The sequence below is a fragment of the Paroedura picta genome, chromosome 6 (assembly GCF_049243985.1).
Source record: "Paroedura picta isolate Pp20150507F chromosome 6, Ppicta_v3.0, whole genome shotgun sequence".
NCBI lineage: Eukaryota > Metazoa > Chordata > Lepidosauria > Squamata > Gekkonidae > Paroedura > Paroedura picta.
The window spans coordinates 84450572-84469323 of record NC_135374.1 but is presented as its reverse complement, the minus strand read 5'-3'; the positions used below and the strand labels follow the sequence as shown (position 1 = coordinate 84469323).

Sequence of the window (18752 nt, the reverse complement as noted above, 5' to 3'; positions counted from 1 at the left end):
GAGCCCCTGCTAGCAAACGCTGGCAGGGGTTCATGGAATTGTAGTCCATTAACATCTGGAGGACCACAGGCTGACTACCGCTGGTCTATCAAGATCCGTTCTGACTGGCAGTGCCTTTCCAGGATCTCTTGGAGGTCTCTTACCTATCACCTGATCTTTTTAATTGGAGAAGCTGGAAATTGCACCTGATACCTTCTTCATATGATCTGTATGCATAGAAAGCATATGCTTTGCCACTGAGCTACAGTCCTTTTCCTATGAGGGTGAGGTAAACATGATGAACTTTTGTAGTGCTGTTAGCCCATACTCATATAAAGTGTGAACGTTAATGTGCGCTTTTGTTTTTGCTAGAATTTTCAGGGGAAGAGAAGGGTTGCCACTGTCTGCTTCCGCATGGTGAGCCTGGCCTCCCATCCCAATATCTTGCTTAGGGCAACCCTGCTCAGCTTCTGAGATCTGATGGAATTGACTAGCTTAGGCAGTGGTGGAATGGGCCTCCTTCGGCCCCTGCTCAGTCCAAGGGGTCCCCAACTCCTAGAGATGCTTGTCTCTCTCGGGTAACCATTGCCACCACCGACCTTTATATGGAATTGTCCATTGAGAGGGTCAGGACTCCCAGCTTCCCTTTTCAATTTTGAGTTCTTGTCTCTGTGTCCACTTGGCCACCATGAGGACCATTTACTGCTGGGTGTGCCCCTGAAGGGATAACTGCTTGTCAATTGCCAGCCCCCCTCCTTTTCCTAGGGATCCCCTTGACAATAGCGTGTATGAAATGACAGAGGTTTTTGTGGTACAGAGAACCATGACCAGCATCCAAAGTTATAAAGTATTTATTTAAAAAGAAAATGCATACTTTTAGCACAGCACAATATTGAGCAAAGGATGCAAAGAAATTGGTTAAATGCAAATCCTTCTGTCCCTTTTGCTATACATGCCCTACCAGATATTAAAATACAGGACAGGCTCCTCTAGCTGAAAAAAATTAAGGATCTCTACCTAGTTTCGATTACCTTGAAGCTTGTCCCAGCTTTCCAGGCAAGCACATGGTCAAAATGGCTGCCTAACCTAGACCACAGTTAAGAGTTTTGTCCCCTTGATGAAATGCAAACAAAAGAGAGCTTCTTCCTGGCTACCAAGAGTGTTTATCATTTCAGATTCTCCAGCCACTGGGTCAAAAGAAGCATTTTCTGGAGCGTCTCCAGGAATCGCCTTCCAGGAATCTCTTTCCTGGAGTCTGTCTAGCATTTAAAACCTCCAACTCTCTGATCCCTGATTGGATAGGGGGAGGGTTGACCCATCCATTGCCTCTTAGCTAGACCCAGTAAGCTACTGACTGACGTCCCCTTCCCTGCCTTGTTTCATCCCAGAGGAGGGATAAACACCTGTAAAATGTTCCTTCAACCCTCCACAGCAAAAATTCATTTCTTCATATGTGCTTTTGATATTCTTATATTCCTTTTTAATTCCTCAGAATAGACTGATTTAAAAAAGCTAAGATGCCAATGTGAGCCTCTCTAGGTTTATGTGGTTTGTTTTTTTTTGGCATGGTGGCAGCTCCGGAGAACACTTTCTATGTGTTTTCACATCACATGTGGCTATGTGATTTTGCATAGCTGAGCTGCAATCTCTTCCCTTCATGGTGACATATTAAATCTTTCCTCACAAAGAGGATAATAACTTGTAATGTATGAATAAACTCAATTTTCTGAGAAAATTGCTGGAACTCCTCCAAGAGACAATCTATATTCTGCACAGTCCAGCCCTCCTCTTGTTTGGTATGTGATCAAGCTAATTTCCGAAGTCCACTTCTGCATTGTTTGTCTAGGCCAGGGGTAGTCAAACTGCGGCCCTCCAGATATCCATGGACTACAATTCCCAGGAGCCCCCAGGAGCGAATGCTGGCAGGGGGCTCCTGGGAATTGTAGTCCATGGACATCTGGAGGGCCGCAGTTTGACTACCCCTGGTCTAGGCAGCTTTCTTTCTAGTTTCCATGCCACAATTTCCCACCCAGATAGGGGGAGCAAAAGGATAGCATTTTTCAAGTTATTTCCATGGGAGACCCTGAACAAACAACAGCTTAGTGTTATTTGTGTATGTGTATATGGTGTTGCTTCTTCCTGGTGCCTAGATAGCAGAACAAAGTACGGTGCCAGTATCTCTGTGCTCTCGCTGGGGCAATGTGCCATTGTTGGGCTACAGTGATGATCTAACCCATTAAATGTAACTCTTGTTCTGCATCTGAACTGGGAAATGTTGCCTTGGCCTGCAGCTGTTGGTCATTTGTGGCATGGTAGTTGTTACTACACAATGAAAACTGTAGTACAAGTGTTTGGTCATTTTTGAAAACAAAATAATTCGTAGGGAAAGCAGAACTGTTTAAACAAACAAACAAAAAACACCCCCAAGTATCCAGAACAGAACAGTTTTACCCTGGAAATCAAACTCCTCCAAAGTCAACGGTGTCTGGAACTGCCCAGGGTCTTGGACTCTGGGTGAAAAGTGGCTTTGCACCCAGGGAGCTTACCTGCTGGTAAAGCACAGCAACAGCTTCCTCAGCTCAGGAGGGTCTGGCGGAGACCAGTAGGGCAGTCCCAAAGTGTGTCTACAGTTCTCCCCTACCCCTGGTTAATATCCTTATTACAATATCCTTATTACATAACATTAACATAATTAATAATAATAATAATTAATAATACCCTTATTACAATAACAAGTCCAGAAACTGTGCCATGGTGCTCCAAAGTCACACTGAGTTCTGTGGCCTTTTAATTACTTTAAAGATGTAGTCTAGGAAGATAGGGGCTCTGCCATGTAATGGGCAAATCCATTTTGTGAGCCATCTTAAAATACTGGATATGGGACGAGGCTCTAAACTTCAAACCACGTGCATAGCAAGTCTGCATAATTCCTCCCCCCCTCCCCCCAGAGGTTCTAGTTCTGTTGCTGAATTCTGAACAGACCCAATATTTTGCATACCTCTTGAACCTTCTTACTCAGCAGCAGAATGATCTGTATCCAGATGAAATGGGATATTCTTATCCAGTACAAGCTGATACTCACTGTAAATCAAATATTTGAGAACAAAGTTGACTTACTTTAATTTAATTTTTATTAAAACATTTATAACCCAAGACCTAAGATTTCTGTTTGACGGGTGAATGCTCTGGAATATTTTTGCTTGCTAAGTTTTAAAATTTTACTTTCCTGTACGTTTGTCCCCTTTATTGTTTTTGTAGTAGGCCGAACGCCTATAACCAGATTGAGATCCAGTAACAGTGTAATCCTAAATGGAGTTAAAGGTAAAGGTAAAGGTATCCCCTGTGCAAGCACTGAGCCATGTCTGACCCTTGGGGTGACGCCCTCTAGTGTTTATGGCAGACTCAATACGGGGTGGTTTGCCAGTGCCTTCCCCAGTCATTACCGTTTACTCCCCAGCAAGCTGGGTACTCATTTTACCGACCTCGGAAGGATGGAAGGCTGAGTCAACCTTGAGCCCGCTGCTGGGATTGAACTCCCAGCCCCATGGGCAGAGCTTCAGACTGCATGTCTGCTGCCTTACCACTCTGCACCAAAGAGGCTCATTACGCCACAAGGGGCTCATTGTGCCACAAGAGGCTCATAAATGGAGTTACACCCTACCAAATCCTTGATTTTCTGAAGTCAGTGAAGGGTATAACTTTTTAGGTTCACACTGCAAGGCTGCAATCATTCCTGGGAGTATTCACCACTGAATAAAATGAGATTTACTTGTGAGTACAGTTTTATTTTATATGTATATATATATATATTAATCATATTTCTAGACTGCCACTCCTGGACTAGCCATCTTGTGGTGGTTAACAATAAGAGTACATTAAAAATATAAATATGTTTGTGCTCTGCAAAAATTGGTCTGCAGCAGTGGCAATGCGTGGAAAGTTATTTCCCAGTTTGCACTTAGGTAAAGATAGTAGGTAGCCATAGGGGAAAAAAGTCCAAAATAAAGTCAATTCATTTTCCATTTTGGTAGTCTTAGATTAGCATAAAATTCAAAAAAGGGAAAGAAAAAAAATGTTAATTATATACAAAGGACAAATTGTCAATAAGGTTGACATCCAGTAATCTCCAGCAAATGCATTTAAACATGTAAATCAGCGGATTAGTATCTTATTAATCAAAACAGTCCAGGCAAGGAAGCAGAATTTTGTGACAGAATAGAAGATAGAGTAACCTCTTTGTCTTCAAGCAGGAATTTAGTCATCAGAGATTCAGTTGTAGTCCAAAATAAAATTTTAAAAAATCCCTATAAAAAGGTTTTATACCAGTGTTCTTGTTATTTTACCCCACTGCAACCTAATTAGATGCACATGAGAATAATGATGCCTCTTTGCACGATTAAATTTCATTTGACTTGTTTTAGCTCAGATTTTTCCATATCGGAACTGCTGGCACAAAGCAGGAATGTAACACTCATTTGGTCTTTCAAAAATATCCTAGTGTTTGCAGAGAGTGTTAATTAGCATACTTTTAGAATAAGTTGTAAACTTTTCAGCACTGGAAGAGCAGTACTAAAGTTCAGTGAGTTCTACACACATTAAAGAAGCCCTCTCTAATGACTGGGTAATTGTAAGAGATGACTGAAGAGGAAACACTAGAAGGCAATATCAGTGTGGACATAGTTCTACAAATAGCAGAAAGGATTAAACACCAAAGGAGGGAGGAATTTTGGCTGGTAAAAGTGAGATTTTGCCTTGTGAGTATTGGCCAGAAACATGCTACCCTTTTATAGAAGGCTATTTGAAGGAATTTTATCATGGCAGCTCTGTGTTTATATCATAAACATGTAAAATAGAAAACAAACCAACCATGTAGGGTTGAGCTCACTGAAATTGACTTTATTTTTTTATCAAAACATTTTTTATCAAAACATTTATCAAAACATCCTGCCTTTCTTCTTGGCTCGAAGTGGCTTACAAAATATTATGAATTAAGACCCCTGAATGCCTCCTTCCCCACAAAGATACAGAAGCCCTAGCAAACAAGCAAGCATCGCTGCATGATTTCTAAATGTCTTCAATGATTCCTGCCCTCACCTCTATAGAGCCCCCTTATTCAGCCTTTTGACTGTGGAGGAGCCTCTTAAACTTTGGTGACATGTTCCCATTGGGTAGCCCGTGACACTAATCAAGCTGTTTCATTCTGGACCACTTTAAGTTTCTGGATTATCTTCAAGGGCAAGAGACAACGTGCAGCATGTCACAATAGTCTAAATTTGCGACTATGAAAGTATAGATCAGTATAGCCAGAAGATCTGAGTCTGTGGAAGGAGAGAGTTGGAGAACCAGATGCAGCTGATAGGGGGTGTTCTTGGCCACTAAACCATCCTGTTTGTTCAAACAGCAAGGCTGAGTCTATGAGCACCCCCAAGGTCTTCCGCTGTTCTATAAAAACTCCTCCTATTCCATCCAGGTCCCTTGGATCCTGTTCCTTGGCATCAACCTTTCTCATCAGCATTGCCTCTGCCTTGTCCGGATTCAGTTTCCACTTGTTCTGCATCAGTCGCCTGAGCATGTCCTCAGAGCACCAGTTTAGAACTTAGACAGATGCATAGGAGGGCTTGGGATAATGAAGTAGCGAGTTGGCCCTCACTTGCATTTTAATGACACCCAGCCCCAAAGTTCTGGATGACATCATTCAGTAGCCTCATGTTAGAGTGAGGGTGAGACAGCTGTTTGGTTACAATTAGAGAGAAAAAACTGAAATCACTGAAGGACTATTCCTTTAAAACCCACTCCATATTCCAGTCAGTGGATAACAATGGAGTGGTGGAATGTATCAAAAGCTGCTGGAAGTTCTAACAGTATCAATAGGGATTACTACCCCCTGTGCAGTCTTAAATTAAAACCATCCAGCAGGCTAGTCTCTTCAGAAAAGAAGGTCCAGTATATGTCCTTTTTCATGTGTTGGGCCCATCACAAGCTAAGATTGACCCATATCCATCTTGTATCCAATGTGAAGACTGCCTGAACCTGTATTTGTTCTTCTAAAATTATAAGTTTAATCTTCCTGTTTGAAATTTTTAGCAAAATAACATACAAATCCAGAAGGTTCAATTCTTCGAGTGTAAGCCCACACCCAAGCATATCCCAAGATCAAATCAAAGCATATGTTTTGGTGTTGCTCATGTTACTGGGCTGTATGTGTGATGCATAGCTCCCCCCCCCAGTTTTATCTAGTCTATCCTAGAAACTTTTAGAACAATACATAAAAGTTGAAACTATACATTTTTCTTAATTTGTTTTGCTGGAACCACTATTGCAGGCAACAAGTAGTTAACTCATGCAATGAAATGCTATGAGATGTTCAGTCATTAGGATAGATGGCTTTCAAAAGTCTTAGACAGATCTTGACTGATAGGATTGTTGCTGGCTACTAGGACTGATGGTCAGCTATACTTGTAACTCTCTTCTTCAGGGTAGGCCAACCACCTGCAGAAGATGCCTGCTAGATTTCCAAGAACATCCTGCTGTTTGTTATAATTTATCATGCTATACATTACCATGGAAGTGGGATGGTGCTTTTGGGTGGGTTGGGGAGGAAATACCAGCTGAGGTGAGACAGCAGGCAAATCTGTACCCTCCTTTTTTCATTCCTTCCTTCCATCCCAGTTAACTTTTGGAGGAGGCTGAGTGCTTGCTGCTACCAACCTGGTTTTGGGAGATTTTCTTAATTTACAGAGGGCCTTGGTGATCCCTATTTCCTCTCTAATTCACCTCCTTTAACTTCAGGGGTACTCCCTAGGCTTGCAGTTGATCTTGAGATATAAATACCCTTTAAAAGTTTGTTTTATTTTTTAAAAGATGTATTGAAGGATTATATTCTTGCTGAGCCCCTCCAGAAATTGTGCACTGAGCTCTTAGGAAGAAGGACTCAAGATTCCTGTCTAGTTATTCAGGATTGGTTACAGAATAGGCAAGGGTTAATCCTGACCTGAGTGTCCTCTTGACAGTTGTAGGCAGGCAGCAAAAGAGTGGTCTTTCCTCCCTGTAGGAAGAAATTCTCCATAAAGCACACAACAGCTATATATCGATTGAACCTGCTGGGCAATTCTTAGGTTCTTTTTCTGATTGTGAGTTTAGGGATAATGCAAAAAAGCACTCATAGGTGTGGTGAAGTCCACACTGTTTTGTAGATAGCAAAACCCACTGTCTTTGTTTGAGAAGAGCATAGTTTCCAATTGCTGCACTGGAGACTAGGGCTGATTCTGCACTTACTTTGTTTATTCTGTTGTGGATCCTGCTGAATCCAGATTGATTTGAACTCGGTCTTCCTCTCCCCCCCCCCCCCATTGAAATAGAAAAGTGTTCTGCACAAGCTTAGGGAGGCTCAGAAGGGGAGGGGGTAGCCAAGTGCAGCAGGAGCCTTTTTCTTTTCTTGAAGCGGGGGGAAGAGCAGAAAAAAACCCACAAGGCAAATCTCTACCCACAGAAGTTAGGGCTTCTAGAGCTTAAGTTGAGAGAAAATTAGGGCTTCCCCTTTTAAAAAAGCTTACAGCCAATCAGGGCATCTCTTTGCCAATCAGGGTTTCTCTAACATGGAGCTTCGGCAACAAATGCAAAAGCAGCTGGAGATCCAACTGGTTTCTCATGCTTTCTCAATCCGATTTTGAAAATATTGAGGGTTATTTCTACTCCTAAATATTGCAGGATAAAGGTAGGGTCACTCTGGATCAATCATGTTTGCTGCAGACAGAAAATTTAAATTGGACAAAATCAAAATGGAAATTGCATTCTGTGGAGATGGCAGGGCCTTAATTGACCTGGGATTGGAATAAAAGCTCCGTGCAGACTCCACCCAGGTTCTCTGTTTGTGTGATGCACAGCTTTGTGTATATTCAAGGCTAGCCAGAACTTGACTCAGCTGCCCCCTTGTTGGGTGTTGGGACGAATCCCTTTGCTTACCTGCAGAAGTCTGGTTATCAGTTAAGAAACCCTCTTCAGTTACCCCTGAGAACTAGGCACTAACAATCTGCCAGCTGGGGAAAAGCAGAATTCCTGCTTTCAGTTCAGTCTGATTGGATGTTTGTAGATGAAACAGGAGAAAGTACATCAGTGTCCACATTCTATCTCTCTCAGATTTGAAAGGAAAATGTAACCATATCGCTCAGTGGATAAATGTTGCTCCAACACTTCCAAAACTGCATTCCTGTTCTACCATCTAGATCTAATTTTTCTTCCAAGACATGTTTTTTCACCCTTCTCTTATCTCCTGAACCTGTTGTCCTCATCTCTCATCAACTTACTTTGTTCTTTGGGATTAAACCTTAGTTGCATAGCTCTCAGGGGATATCCTTCAAAATTGTCATCATGGGTCTCACACTATAGATACACCCTTTTTTCTTAAAGAAACCTCCCCCCAACTCCCCATTCCACATTTTTCCAAATGAACATTTTAGGATCTTGGAATTCCTTTCACCATCTCTTCAAGGTCATCTCAGAAACCAAATGAGGACCTATTAAAAAAGCAATGAACAATGAGTATGTATGGAGGAAGACTCTGTTCCCGCACTGGAGGATTCCTTCTTCCTTTCTGTGCTACATACTCTATTTGCGCTCAGTCACAGTGAAATGTGGAGAAAAATGATATAACATGGGATTGGTATGCGAAGGCCAGGCCTATATTTAGAGGGCTAAATACTGGCAGGCACTTCTGGCTTAACCTTTATCTGGCACTTGGCATTCTGTATATTTGCAGCTGAAGCACTACTCTCTGTAAAGTATTCCTTGAATGCACAATTACTGGCCCTCAGCATACAAAAGAAAACAAGTATTTCTGTGACAGTCACTGTAGATATTAATTTCTATCAAGAGTTAAACAAACTCCATTAATGAGCATATATATATATATATATATATTGTATTATACTGGCATCTCCAGTAAAGGACTACTGTAAAACCGCATGTGGAAGGAGAGGGAGAGCAAAGTTACAGAACATGCATTCTGTATCTGCTTCAAAAATGAAGTGATTAGAAAAGTCAGGCCCACTGGTAGGTGGTGTATTATAAAAGTGGCTTCTGGATTTGGTGTGACCACTCTTACAGTCAGAGAGTGTTTTTCTGTTTGGATTCTTATCTCTTAATCATACCATTAGAGGAAATAGCAGAATGACCGATGCAAATAACTTTATTGTTCTTCAGAATTCAGAGAGATAAGTCTTCTCGCCTTTCCCGTTGTGGCAGGTCATTCATGAGCTATACAGTGATGGTGTGCATTCATGCCTTGGGTAACAGCTTGAGAGAAATAGGGCTTGTTTCCTCACTGTGGCTGAATGTAAGCATTAAAGATGTGGACATGAAAACAATACTGGTTTGATTCCATGTTGAAAAATCATTAATGATATGAGTATCATTTTAATAAACGATTGGAGGGTATTGTTTATTACTACTATTACTACTACTACTACTACTACTACTACTACTACTACTACTACTACTACTACTACTACTACTACTATATTTATTTCCCGCCTCCCCTGGAGGCTCGAGGCGGGTTACAATCACATAAAATCCCCCCCAAAACCCCAAACAGTAAAAACTAATACAGATACAATAGCCTATCAGACCAAAAAAACTCATCCTAGACTAATCCCACATCCCATCTAAAAAGGGAGGTGGAGGGAGGTTATCGTTCCAGAAAGTTGCTCTGGAAATATCAGAACAATACTCCCAATATTTCATCAGACTTAATAATGCTTTTCCTAACTCTCCTGCACAGAATTAATTTGCATGAGCGCGAGGGGGAAATGAAGGACCCAGCTGATCTGCTTCATCATTCCTTTTCATTTTAAGGCCATTATTTCTGTGGAATAGACCTGACCTCCAAACTCCAGAAGGTGGGTCTACTCCATAGGAAATAATGATCCTTTAACATTTTAAAGGGGTGACACACTGCCAATCATCTGTCGAAGCTGGGAAAAAATGTTTGACCAGAGGCTGCCAGCAGGACACTCAGACACTCCAAGTCATTTTTTACTCATTGAAAGAGTGTGGAATAGAAGGGAGAGAAGGTAGAAGCCTCTCATCCCGCTCTGCTGGGCTGCAGAGCAGGATGGGGACAAGCTAAAGGAGAATCTTTAGTCACACACCTGATGTGAATTGAGTGGGAGTTCTTCTCAGCCTGGCTTGTATCTGGTATCTCATGTAATGTAATATGTAAGAATGGGAATGACTTTGTTCATAAGCACAAACTTGAACTGGTTCAGAGCTGTTGGCTGTTTGGGCCATTTAAACCTAACAACTGAGCAGGCTGGATCTGCTTATCAGCTGTTATGTTTAAATGGCTGTAAGCCATTTAAGCTGTCAGTTTTGCTTCCTCTTGCTTCCAAGCAAGGAGAAGCGAAACAGACCAGTGAAATGGCTACCACCATTTAAACCTAACAGCAGGGCTGGTCCACTCATTAGCTGATAGGTTTAAATGGCCACAAGCCATTAAAAATGGCCATTTTGTTCACACCTGCTTTAAGGCAGGGGGGAAGCAAAATGCATGGGTTAATTGGCAGGTGTCCCCTTTTTCCTGGCCACAGTTTACTGTGAAAAAGAGGGTTTGAACTAGCTAGTTTGGTTTTGGAAAATTCTGGCTTGGTTTGGTTTGGGGTTTGGTTCAGGGGCTGCCCCAAACCAGAATTTTTAGCTTTGTGCCCATCCCTAATAATGAGACCCCAAGCCAAAGTCTGTTAATTTGGATCAGAATTTCCTTGTATGTTTAAGATTGCAGCCTTTGTAAATTGTCACATATAAATGGTTCCTGTTTTCATAAGTCTGTCTTTTTGTTTTAAAAAGTATTTTGGCTAGTTTTATATGCAGTATTTACATACAACACTGCTTCCAAAAGACACCTTAAATATATTTTGCATCTAATATTTACATACCAACCTGGTTCCGAAAGACACCTTAAATACATTTAAATATTTTTCTTGTTCAAAAGGCATCTGCTGTGTTCAAAATCATTTGTGTAGGACGTTTCACCAAGAGCAATTTAACAAGCAGTGAGCATTTTTAATAAAAAAGGGTGCTTTTCTGCAAATGATAGACAGTGATAATGACCTGCTTGTACTCCCCTGCCCCACGTGGCTGCCTTGTGTGTCAAAGCTGACTAGCCAGCAATGTGTGTCCCTTTGTGTTTCTAATCCCCCATTCTTGCATTGTTTACAATGACAGCAGATAACTGGTCTTTAATGGGAGAGTTCTTTTCCTGCAGCTCTTCCCACCAACAGAAACATGCTATCAATTCCAGTAGTTGTTAGGGAGATATTTATTCTATAAGTTAATTAACATCAAGGGATGGGGTTTGAGGGTGCCAAGTCTGAATTTATGGTCATTTGCAAAAGATTCAGGCAGTGTTTATGGCTAAGGAGCTGCCCCCCCCCCCCCCCCGCAATGGGTCCAGCATTCTCAGTAGACTAACCGATCCATCATTTCTAAGGTTTTAGCATTTATGCCAATTCATAAATGTAGAAAGTTTACATAAACTAAAGAATTCTGCAGTGCATTCTCTGACTTGAAGCTTGTTATTAATCTTTTAGCACTCTGGTTTTATTTTCCAGGCAACTTTGACCCATGGTGTGAATTGGGAAACTGAATAGCAAAATTTAAAGTTCTGAATATGGACTCATTTAAATGTCATACCAAGCACCTGCTCATGCACTTCCTTTGACCTTCTTGTCTTTTGCATGGAGCACTTGGGCCAGCCATTGTTTGCACCTTCTGTGCAACCTGGGATCCAAAAGCCTGGAAGAAAGCAAACTGCAGTTTGTGGAGGGCCCTGCATGTGGACATCACTGCAAATTAACGTTCGACTAGAGCAGGGGTAGTCAAACTGCGGCCCTCCAGATGTCCTTGGACTACAATTGCTGGCAGGGGCTCCTGGGAATTGTAGTCCATGGACATCTGGAGGGCCGCAGTTTGACTACCCCTGGACTAGAGTCACTAAGAGCTTCCATACTCAGAATCCTTCAGTTGTGCTCTGTGTGTGAGGGGAGGTGGGAGTTAATGCACAAGCATAGGAACAAGCTGTATCCACGCCTGTCACTGACTCCTAAAGATATGTTGTGAGGTCTGACTATGGCCTATACAGCCAAACACTGAAGAGACTGTTTCTAGATGCCCAGAGGAGCAATCCTCCACTGTCCTTCATTTTACATTGGTGTAAATGCTACGATTTAATTGTATGGCAATTTTTGTGTTCATTTGGAAAAGATATCAAACAGGGAGTGCAAGGTAGTGACAAATTAAGTCCCAACCAAGGCATTATCGGCTTACTGTATGTAACAATATCCTCATCAGGAAAATACAGATAACACTGTGTCTTTGTACAGGAACTGTGAAGATTCATTGTCATCTGAAGACTGTGAAACCTTATACCAGTTTGTGTATACCACCCACAGACCATTGGCTATAGCAGCTGGGGAATTACTTTATAAAAGGTACTCAGTTGTGCTATTTTTATGTGTTACTTTGTTGGCTTCTCAACTTCAGGTTTACTTCCTATCTCCATGATGTTTCTCATTCTCTTCTTCAGTGCTCTCGGGTGACGTTTGTTGCTTTTCCATATAGGGAAATTCATATTTAGCTATGCACAAGTATGTATGGAGTGGAGTAAGAATACTGAAGATTTAATGTTATTGTCCCTTGGTATGTATCATGAAATAAAATATGCACTTCCAGTATCAGTTTTTTCAGGGTGGCCTTAGATGAGCCTTAAAGGGTCTGGCTGAGGCATTTAGAGCCTCTAATTGTGTACCCTAAATACATATGGAGATAGTGTTGACAAATAGGCTTATTTCAGGACATGATCTATGTGAATGGTCTCGTTCTCTTCCTCTTCCTTGTGAATGGTAGGATTTTTTAAAATCATTACACCCTGTACCTTTTGCCTTCCATGATCTTTTTACCTCCTGTTGACAGCTTTTGTTCTTATTTGTGTGGGTGTTCGTGTGTGTAACTACCTACTATGGATCCACTTCGTGATTAAGTTGGCTCCTATTTACCAAAGCTTGTCATAGACGTAAATATATCAGTTTAAGACCCAAATTTATTTCTGTGGAAACTCAAGAATAAAACCCACCCAGATACCCATCTGTAATGAATGCTTTTTTGGACTTTCCTTCCGTAGAGCTGCACATCAGTTTTGCATTTGGTTATCTGTACCCAAATAAAAAGGAGGTTGTAAGACATGGTGCTTAGAAGACTTGCTCCCGCGCAAGATATCAGATTCCATAAACATGCAACCAATAGTTTCCATACTGGGAAAAAAAATTGGGTGATGCCTTGTTATTAATTTGGTCCCATTTCCCCTCAGATATAAATACTAGTTTGAGTGTGTGCATCTCACCATAGGTTCTGCACCTGAATTTTAGTCCTTGTGGCTTGTGAGGTATTCCCCCCACTGAGTTCTTTCTGTTTCTCCAGGTATCCGTTCAGCCTTTCATACATTTTATTACTTCTCTTGAGATGTTTTTCAGAAAATACAGATTTCAATCTATTAAGGGTTCTTCCCTGTATCTTTCACTAATTCTTGATATGTATTTGATATGATTGGAAGTTATCTTAAATTGTCTTTTTGTTTAAGTGTATTATTCAGAGTGAATTTAAAGGAACAACTTTTGCGCATTTACCAGAATTCTTTTCAGATGAGGCACCATTTGAATGAAGCACTGTTTGCATTCCCTCCTAACTGCTTCGTGCCCAGTTATTTTCTGTTTGATAATATCATGAAAAAGTAATATCTAGTTTAGATCTGAAATATGTATGGGCAGTGAACTGCTCGCTATATAGATACTGATAGCTGATTTTTTGACAGGATTATAAAACAGAAGCTCCCTTGTCCCTTTGCACTGCTGTCTCAGACAGAATCTGACAATTATGAATAAGTGGAGACTTATGAATCTAGATGGTTTCCTGAATGCTCTGTGGGACCTGATGCCTTCTGGCGAGTCATTGGCAGTTTTGGTGGAAGACTGGCAAATCTGTCTTTCTTCTGTCATCGATGACATCATTCCCTGATTCCCTCTCTGCCCCCACCTCAAGCTGGCTCCCTGATACTCCACGGAGCTTTGTGAGAGGAAGAGGGCTATGAGCAAATGTGGAGGAAGTCTCGCAATGAAGCTGTGAGAGCATCATATCACATGCTTATGAGGGTGTGTGAGATGACAGTGAAGATGGCTAAAGGAGAGTTTTATGCCACCTCCATCGTATCCCATGAGCTTACACCCCACTCATCTATTTAGGGTAGTTCGGTGTAGGGCTCTGCACTCGAGGCACAAATAGGCTAGTGATTCCTGGCCCTCATGAGGCTCGCCTGGTCCTGACCCCTGCCTGGTGGAATGAGCTCCCGGAAGAGCTGAGGGCCCTGCAGGAGCTTTCTCAGTTCCACAGAGCCTGTAAGACAGAGCTCTTTCACCAGACATTTGGTTGAGGCCAGGTTGAGGAAGATCTGGCCCCTTCTCCAGTGGCTTGGTTCCCTTTGCACTTGGTTATTTACATCTTTTGGGCAAATATGACAGAATTCTGGTGGCTTGGTAAGAAGGGAGGGTTTTGGAAGAAGGGTTGGGGTGGGTGGTAGGGGATTTTTATTGTTGTGGATTTTATTGTTTTATCTATGTTGGAAGCTGCTGTGGGCTAGGAGCGGTCGCATAGAAAAATGAATAAAATAAAAATAAACTTGACATGGGGATTTGCAGCTGCAGTAAGTCTGCATTCCCTTTGGCAAACTTACACAAAAAAGTAACATGCTAAATATGATGTAGTTTTCTCTGTTTAGCAGTAGAATTATACAGAATATAAAACAGTTGGGTTGGCTCCCTTTAGAAGAGACAGTACTGGAATCTTATGTTTACAATATGCAAGTATGGTTGGAGATGAGGAGGCACTCATAGGGAGAGACAGACAGAAAGACAGAGAGAAGACAGAAAGACTGCATCTTTTCCTAAAGTGTTTTCGTCAACTTGTACTGCCTCAGCCTGCCTGTCTTATAAACTCAAAACCTGCTGGGGAGAAGTCACCTTCTCCAAACTGTCATGGATACTTTGACAGAACCATCTGGAGATCATCTTCTTACAATTAACACCCACTGAGGAAATGCCAGCCAATTATTATGTGCCCTTAACTGAACACTGAACAACCTCAGTAGCATGACACTTGAGTTTGTGTTGTGATTTTCAGGCATGGGATTCTAATCTGGTTGACTGTTGGGTTCAGTTTGGCCAAGTAATGAGGGTCTATAAATATTTCAATAAATAACAATTTAAATTATTTTTATATGTTTGTACTTTCCATTCTTTATTTGGAATAGGTATCTTTGAAACTGGTAATCAAATTATACTTACCCATCAATTATTTACCCATTATGTTGACTCACTTAATACCTTTAGTTCTATTTAGAAGAAGAAGAGGAAGAAGAGTTGGGTCTTATATGCTGCTTTTCTCTACCTGAAGGTGTCTCAAAGCGGCTTACATTCGCCTTCCCATTCCTCTCCCCACAACAGACACCCTGTGGGGTGGGTGAGGCTGAGAGAGCGCTGATATTACTGCCCGGTCAGAACAGTTTTATCAGTGCTGTGGTGAGCCCAAGGTCACCCAGCTGGCTGCATGTGGGGGAGTGCAGAATCAAACCCGGCATGCCAGATTAGAGGTCCGCAATCCTAACCACTACACCAAACTGGCAGTCTTTGGAAAAGACAACATCCTTTAAAAAAGGGTTCTGGATTGTTGCTTGTTTTAAGATCATGTGCTTCTAACAACTTACAGTAAACACTTCAGAATCCATAATAACCTCACAAGGCACTGTGTTTTTTGCAAGTTGGAACTTTGGGGCCAGAATTGACTGAATGTGTTTTTTCTTGACAGACTGATTGTCCAGGAAATTGATATGGAAGCATTCTCAAAAAGAAATGGAAAACTGGAGCCCATTGCTAGTCAGCTGAAAACACTAATAATTTTCTTCTTGGAGAGTGAGGTAAGAAAATAATAATAAGAATTGGTTTTATACCTTGCTTTTCTTAAAGGAGACTAAAAGGAGTTTCAAAGCAGCATGCAATTGCCTTCCCTTCCTCTCCTCACAGACACCTTATGAGTGAGATTGGGCTGAGAGAGCTCTGACAGAACTGCTCTGTGAGAACAGCGTTAACAGGACTGTGACTAGCCCAAGGTCACTCAGATGGCTCCATGCGGAGGAGTGGGGAATCAAACCCAGCTTGCCAGATTAAAAGCTGCCACTCTTAACTATACCAAGCTGGCTCTCATTAAGTATATTTGAAGTATAATAGACAAACAGATGAATGAAGCAGCATTTAAAAAAAAAAAGTCTATGGTACATATCAATTTGAGGACCAACTCATGTAAGGGAAGAAGATGGTATGGTCCCACTGTTCTGGCTGCACATTTATGTTGGTGCAGAGTGCCTGACTCCTGAACTTTTTAAAAGATAAGCTGTAGTTAAGTGCATGAGGTCAAATACAGTGTAGGTCTCCTTATACATCCATTCAAGTTAGTGAGTTTAGAAGGATGTAACGCTGGTTAGAATTGCACAGATAGTTCTGTGTGGCTGAAATATAGGACTGCACTGTAAAAGAACAATTTTGAAAATCTGAAGAAAAATGGTAACTGGGATAATATTCTCAAATAATTTGTTACTAAAATGTTAGAAGGCAGAGTACATTTATGGAAAAGAAACATTCTAGACATGTTAGAAAATCTGGAAAACAAAAAATATATATAAATAAATCTGAGAGGCATGGTTAAAGGGTGACATCTTGGTTAGATCTATAGGAGCATAGCCATTTTATCAGTATTCCTGTAATCTAAATCCAAGATATCACAAGGATGGGTGCTTTCCTATCACTGTTAAATTGTTCATTCTGTACAAAAATCTTGTCTGATCTCTTGTATTCTGAGAATGCATGCTTTACAGCAGGGGTAGTCAAACTGTGGCCCTCCAGATGTCCATGGACTACAATTCCCAGGAGCCCCTGCCAGCGTTCGCTGGCAGGGGCTCCTGGGAATTGTAGTCCATGGACATCTGGAGGGCCGCAGTTTGACTACCCCTGCTTTACAGCTTGATAAACAGATTGTAGTTGAGGATTCATGTTCTCATTTTTCATAATAATATACTATTTCTATGCCAGTTAAGGTAGGCTTTCTCAGCCAGGGTTTCGTGAAACTCTGGGGTTTCTTGATGGCCCTGGAAGGGTTTCCCAAATGGGTGGGAGTTAGTTAATTTTTAATATATTTCTAAAATTTGTTAAACATTTATTGGGTTATATGACCATATATATGTTGCTCCGTCTCCCCCTCCCCAAATGGCCAATGATGGGCCTGGAGGGGGTGGAAAGGGGAGGGGCCCCGGGTGGTTTGTGTACACAGCTATGCTTCCCAACCATATTCTGCACAATCATGCCACTTCTGCGGTTTCTTGAAGCCTGAAGAATGTTTCTGGGGTGTCTTAATGGTAAAAAACTTGAGAAAGGCTGAGTTAAGGAAAGGTTGTTCATTGGTGAATAAGGGCTATTCCGCACAACGGAAAGACAATTAACTGTTGTGGTCGTCCTTCCCTTTAAAAATTGTTTTTTTTTAAACCCGAAAACACCAGTAGCTACGCATATTCGTTCATTTGATGTATCAGAAAGACCTTTTTCGCTGGTGTAGAAGCTGGCGCTTAATCGTTTACACGCTCTTAAAGAAAAAAAAATCCCCCCCCCGGTGCAATTTTTGGCTGAAATTATGGGCAGTGTCGAATGGGGGGCTGTATTGTTCTTGGAAACTTTACAGACAATTGTTTGTGGAAGGATTTCAGCCAAAGAAGCATCGCTTATTTGTTGTTTTTGCCGGTTTAAGGAAAAAAAATGGCGATCGCAATGCCGGGAGCTCTGGTGCAAGAGCTTAGGGAGGGACATGCTTGCTACCGTTATACATGTCTTTTTCGGATGTGTTGCAGGTTGTTCTCAAGAGTCTAGCGGTATTTAGCGGTTCTCAAGAGTCTAGCGGTATTTTTAGGGAGAATCCACTTTTGTGGATTCCCCCAAAAGCGCTACAACAAAGTGATTTTTGTGGGAGTGTTGCAGATTGTGTACAACGTCATGAATAACGAAAAATAAATAGCGTTACACAATGGTAACACTTCAGTAACATTAACGCTGTGCGGAATGGCCTGGAGTGATACTGCATCACTGGAATTAGTTAATGGCCAGTTTAACCAAAGGAGGCTCCCACACTCATCATTACACTAAAATTTAATATGATGGAATGCAAGTCACAGCAACAATTCGTGCAAGTGGACTAGAGTTGTGCACACATGTGGAATTTTGCCTGATGCTCATGCTATGACTGTTCCCAGTGTTAACGTGGAAGTGGAAATTGCTGCATAGGCCATATTGAGCCCCAACATAGCTATGGTCATGTTTCTGCCACCCCACCTTTATCACAGTGCTGCTTTGAATTTTGTGGGAGCTCCTACCAAATGGGTGGCTTTTTACAGCCTGTATCTTAATTTCTTCCCCAGCTTCACAGTCATGTCACGTACCTTGTAGACAGCCTGTGGGATTGGTCCGTGAGTTTACTGAAAGACTGGGAGTGCATGACGTCTCTCTTATTGGAAAATGCTGATAATCAGAAGGAAGGTAGGTGGGCTGGTAGCGCTTTAGGCTGGGATGCTGCCATGTTATGGAGCTGGGTGGGATGAGAAGTCAAGTGAGACTGGATGACAGGGGTCAAGCGAGGCA

General features: G+C 41.7%; 1 protein-coding gene across 8 annotated transcripts in view; it reads left to right on the top strand.

The window, feature by feature from the left end:
• The window catches only part of LOC143840180 (cohesin subunit SA-2-like), a 61626-nt gene that overhangs the window by 20642 nt on the left and 22232 nt on the right, over nt 1–18752 (top strand). For all 8 annotated transcript variants that reach the window (XM_077343363.1, XM_077343370.1, XM_077343365.1 and 5 more), the window contains 3 exons: nt 12354–12461; nt 15883–15991; nt 18533–18650. In XM_077343363.1, coding sequence (XP_077199478.1) covers nt 12354–12461; nt 15883–15991; nt 18533–18650 — 335 coding nt within the window. The remainder of the gene's footprint in view (nt 1–12353; nt 12462–15882; nt 15992–18532; nt 18651–18752) is intronic.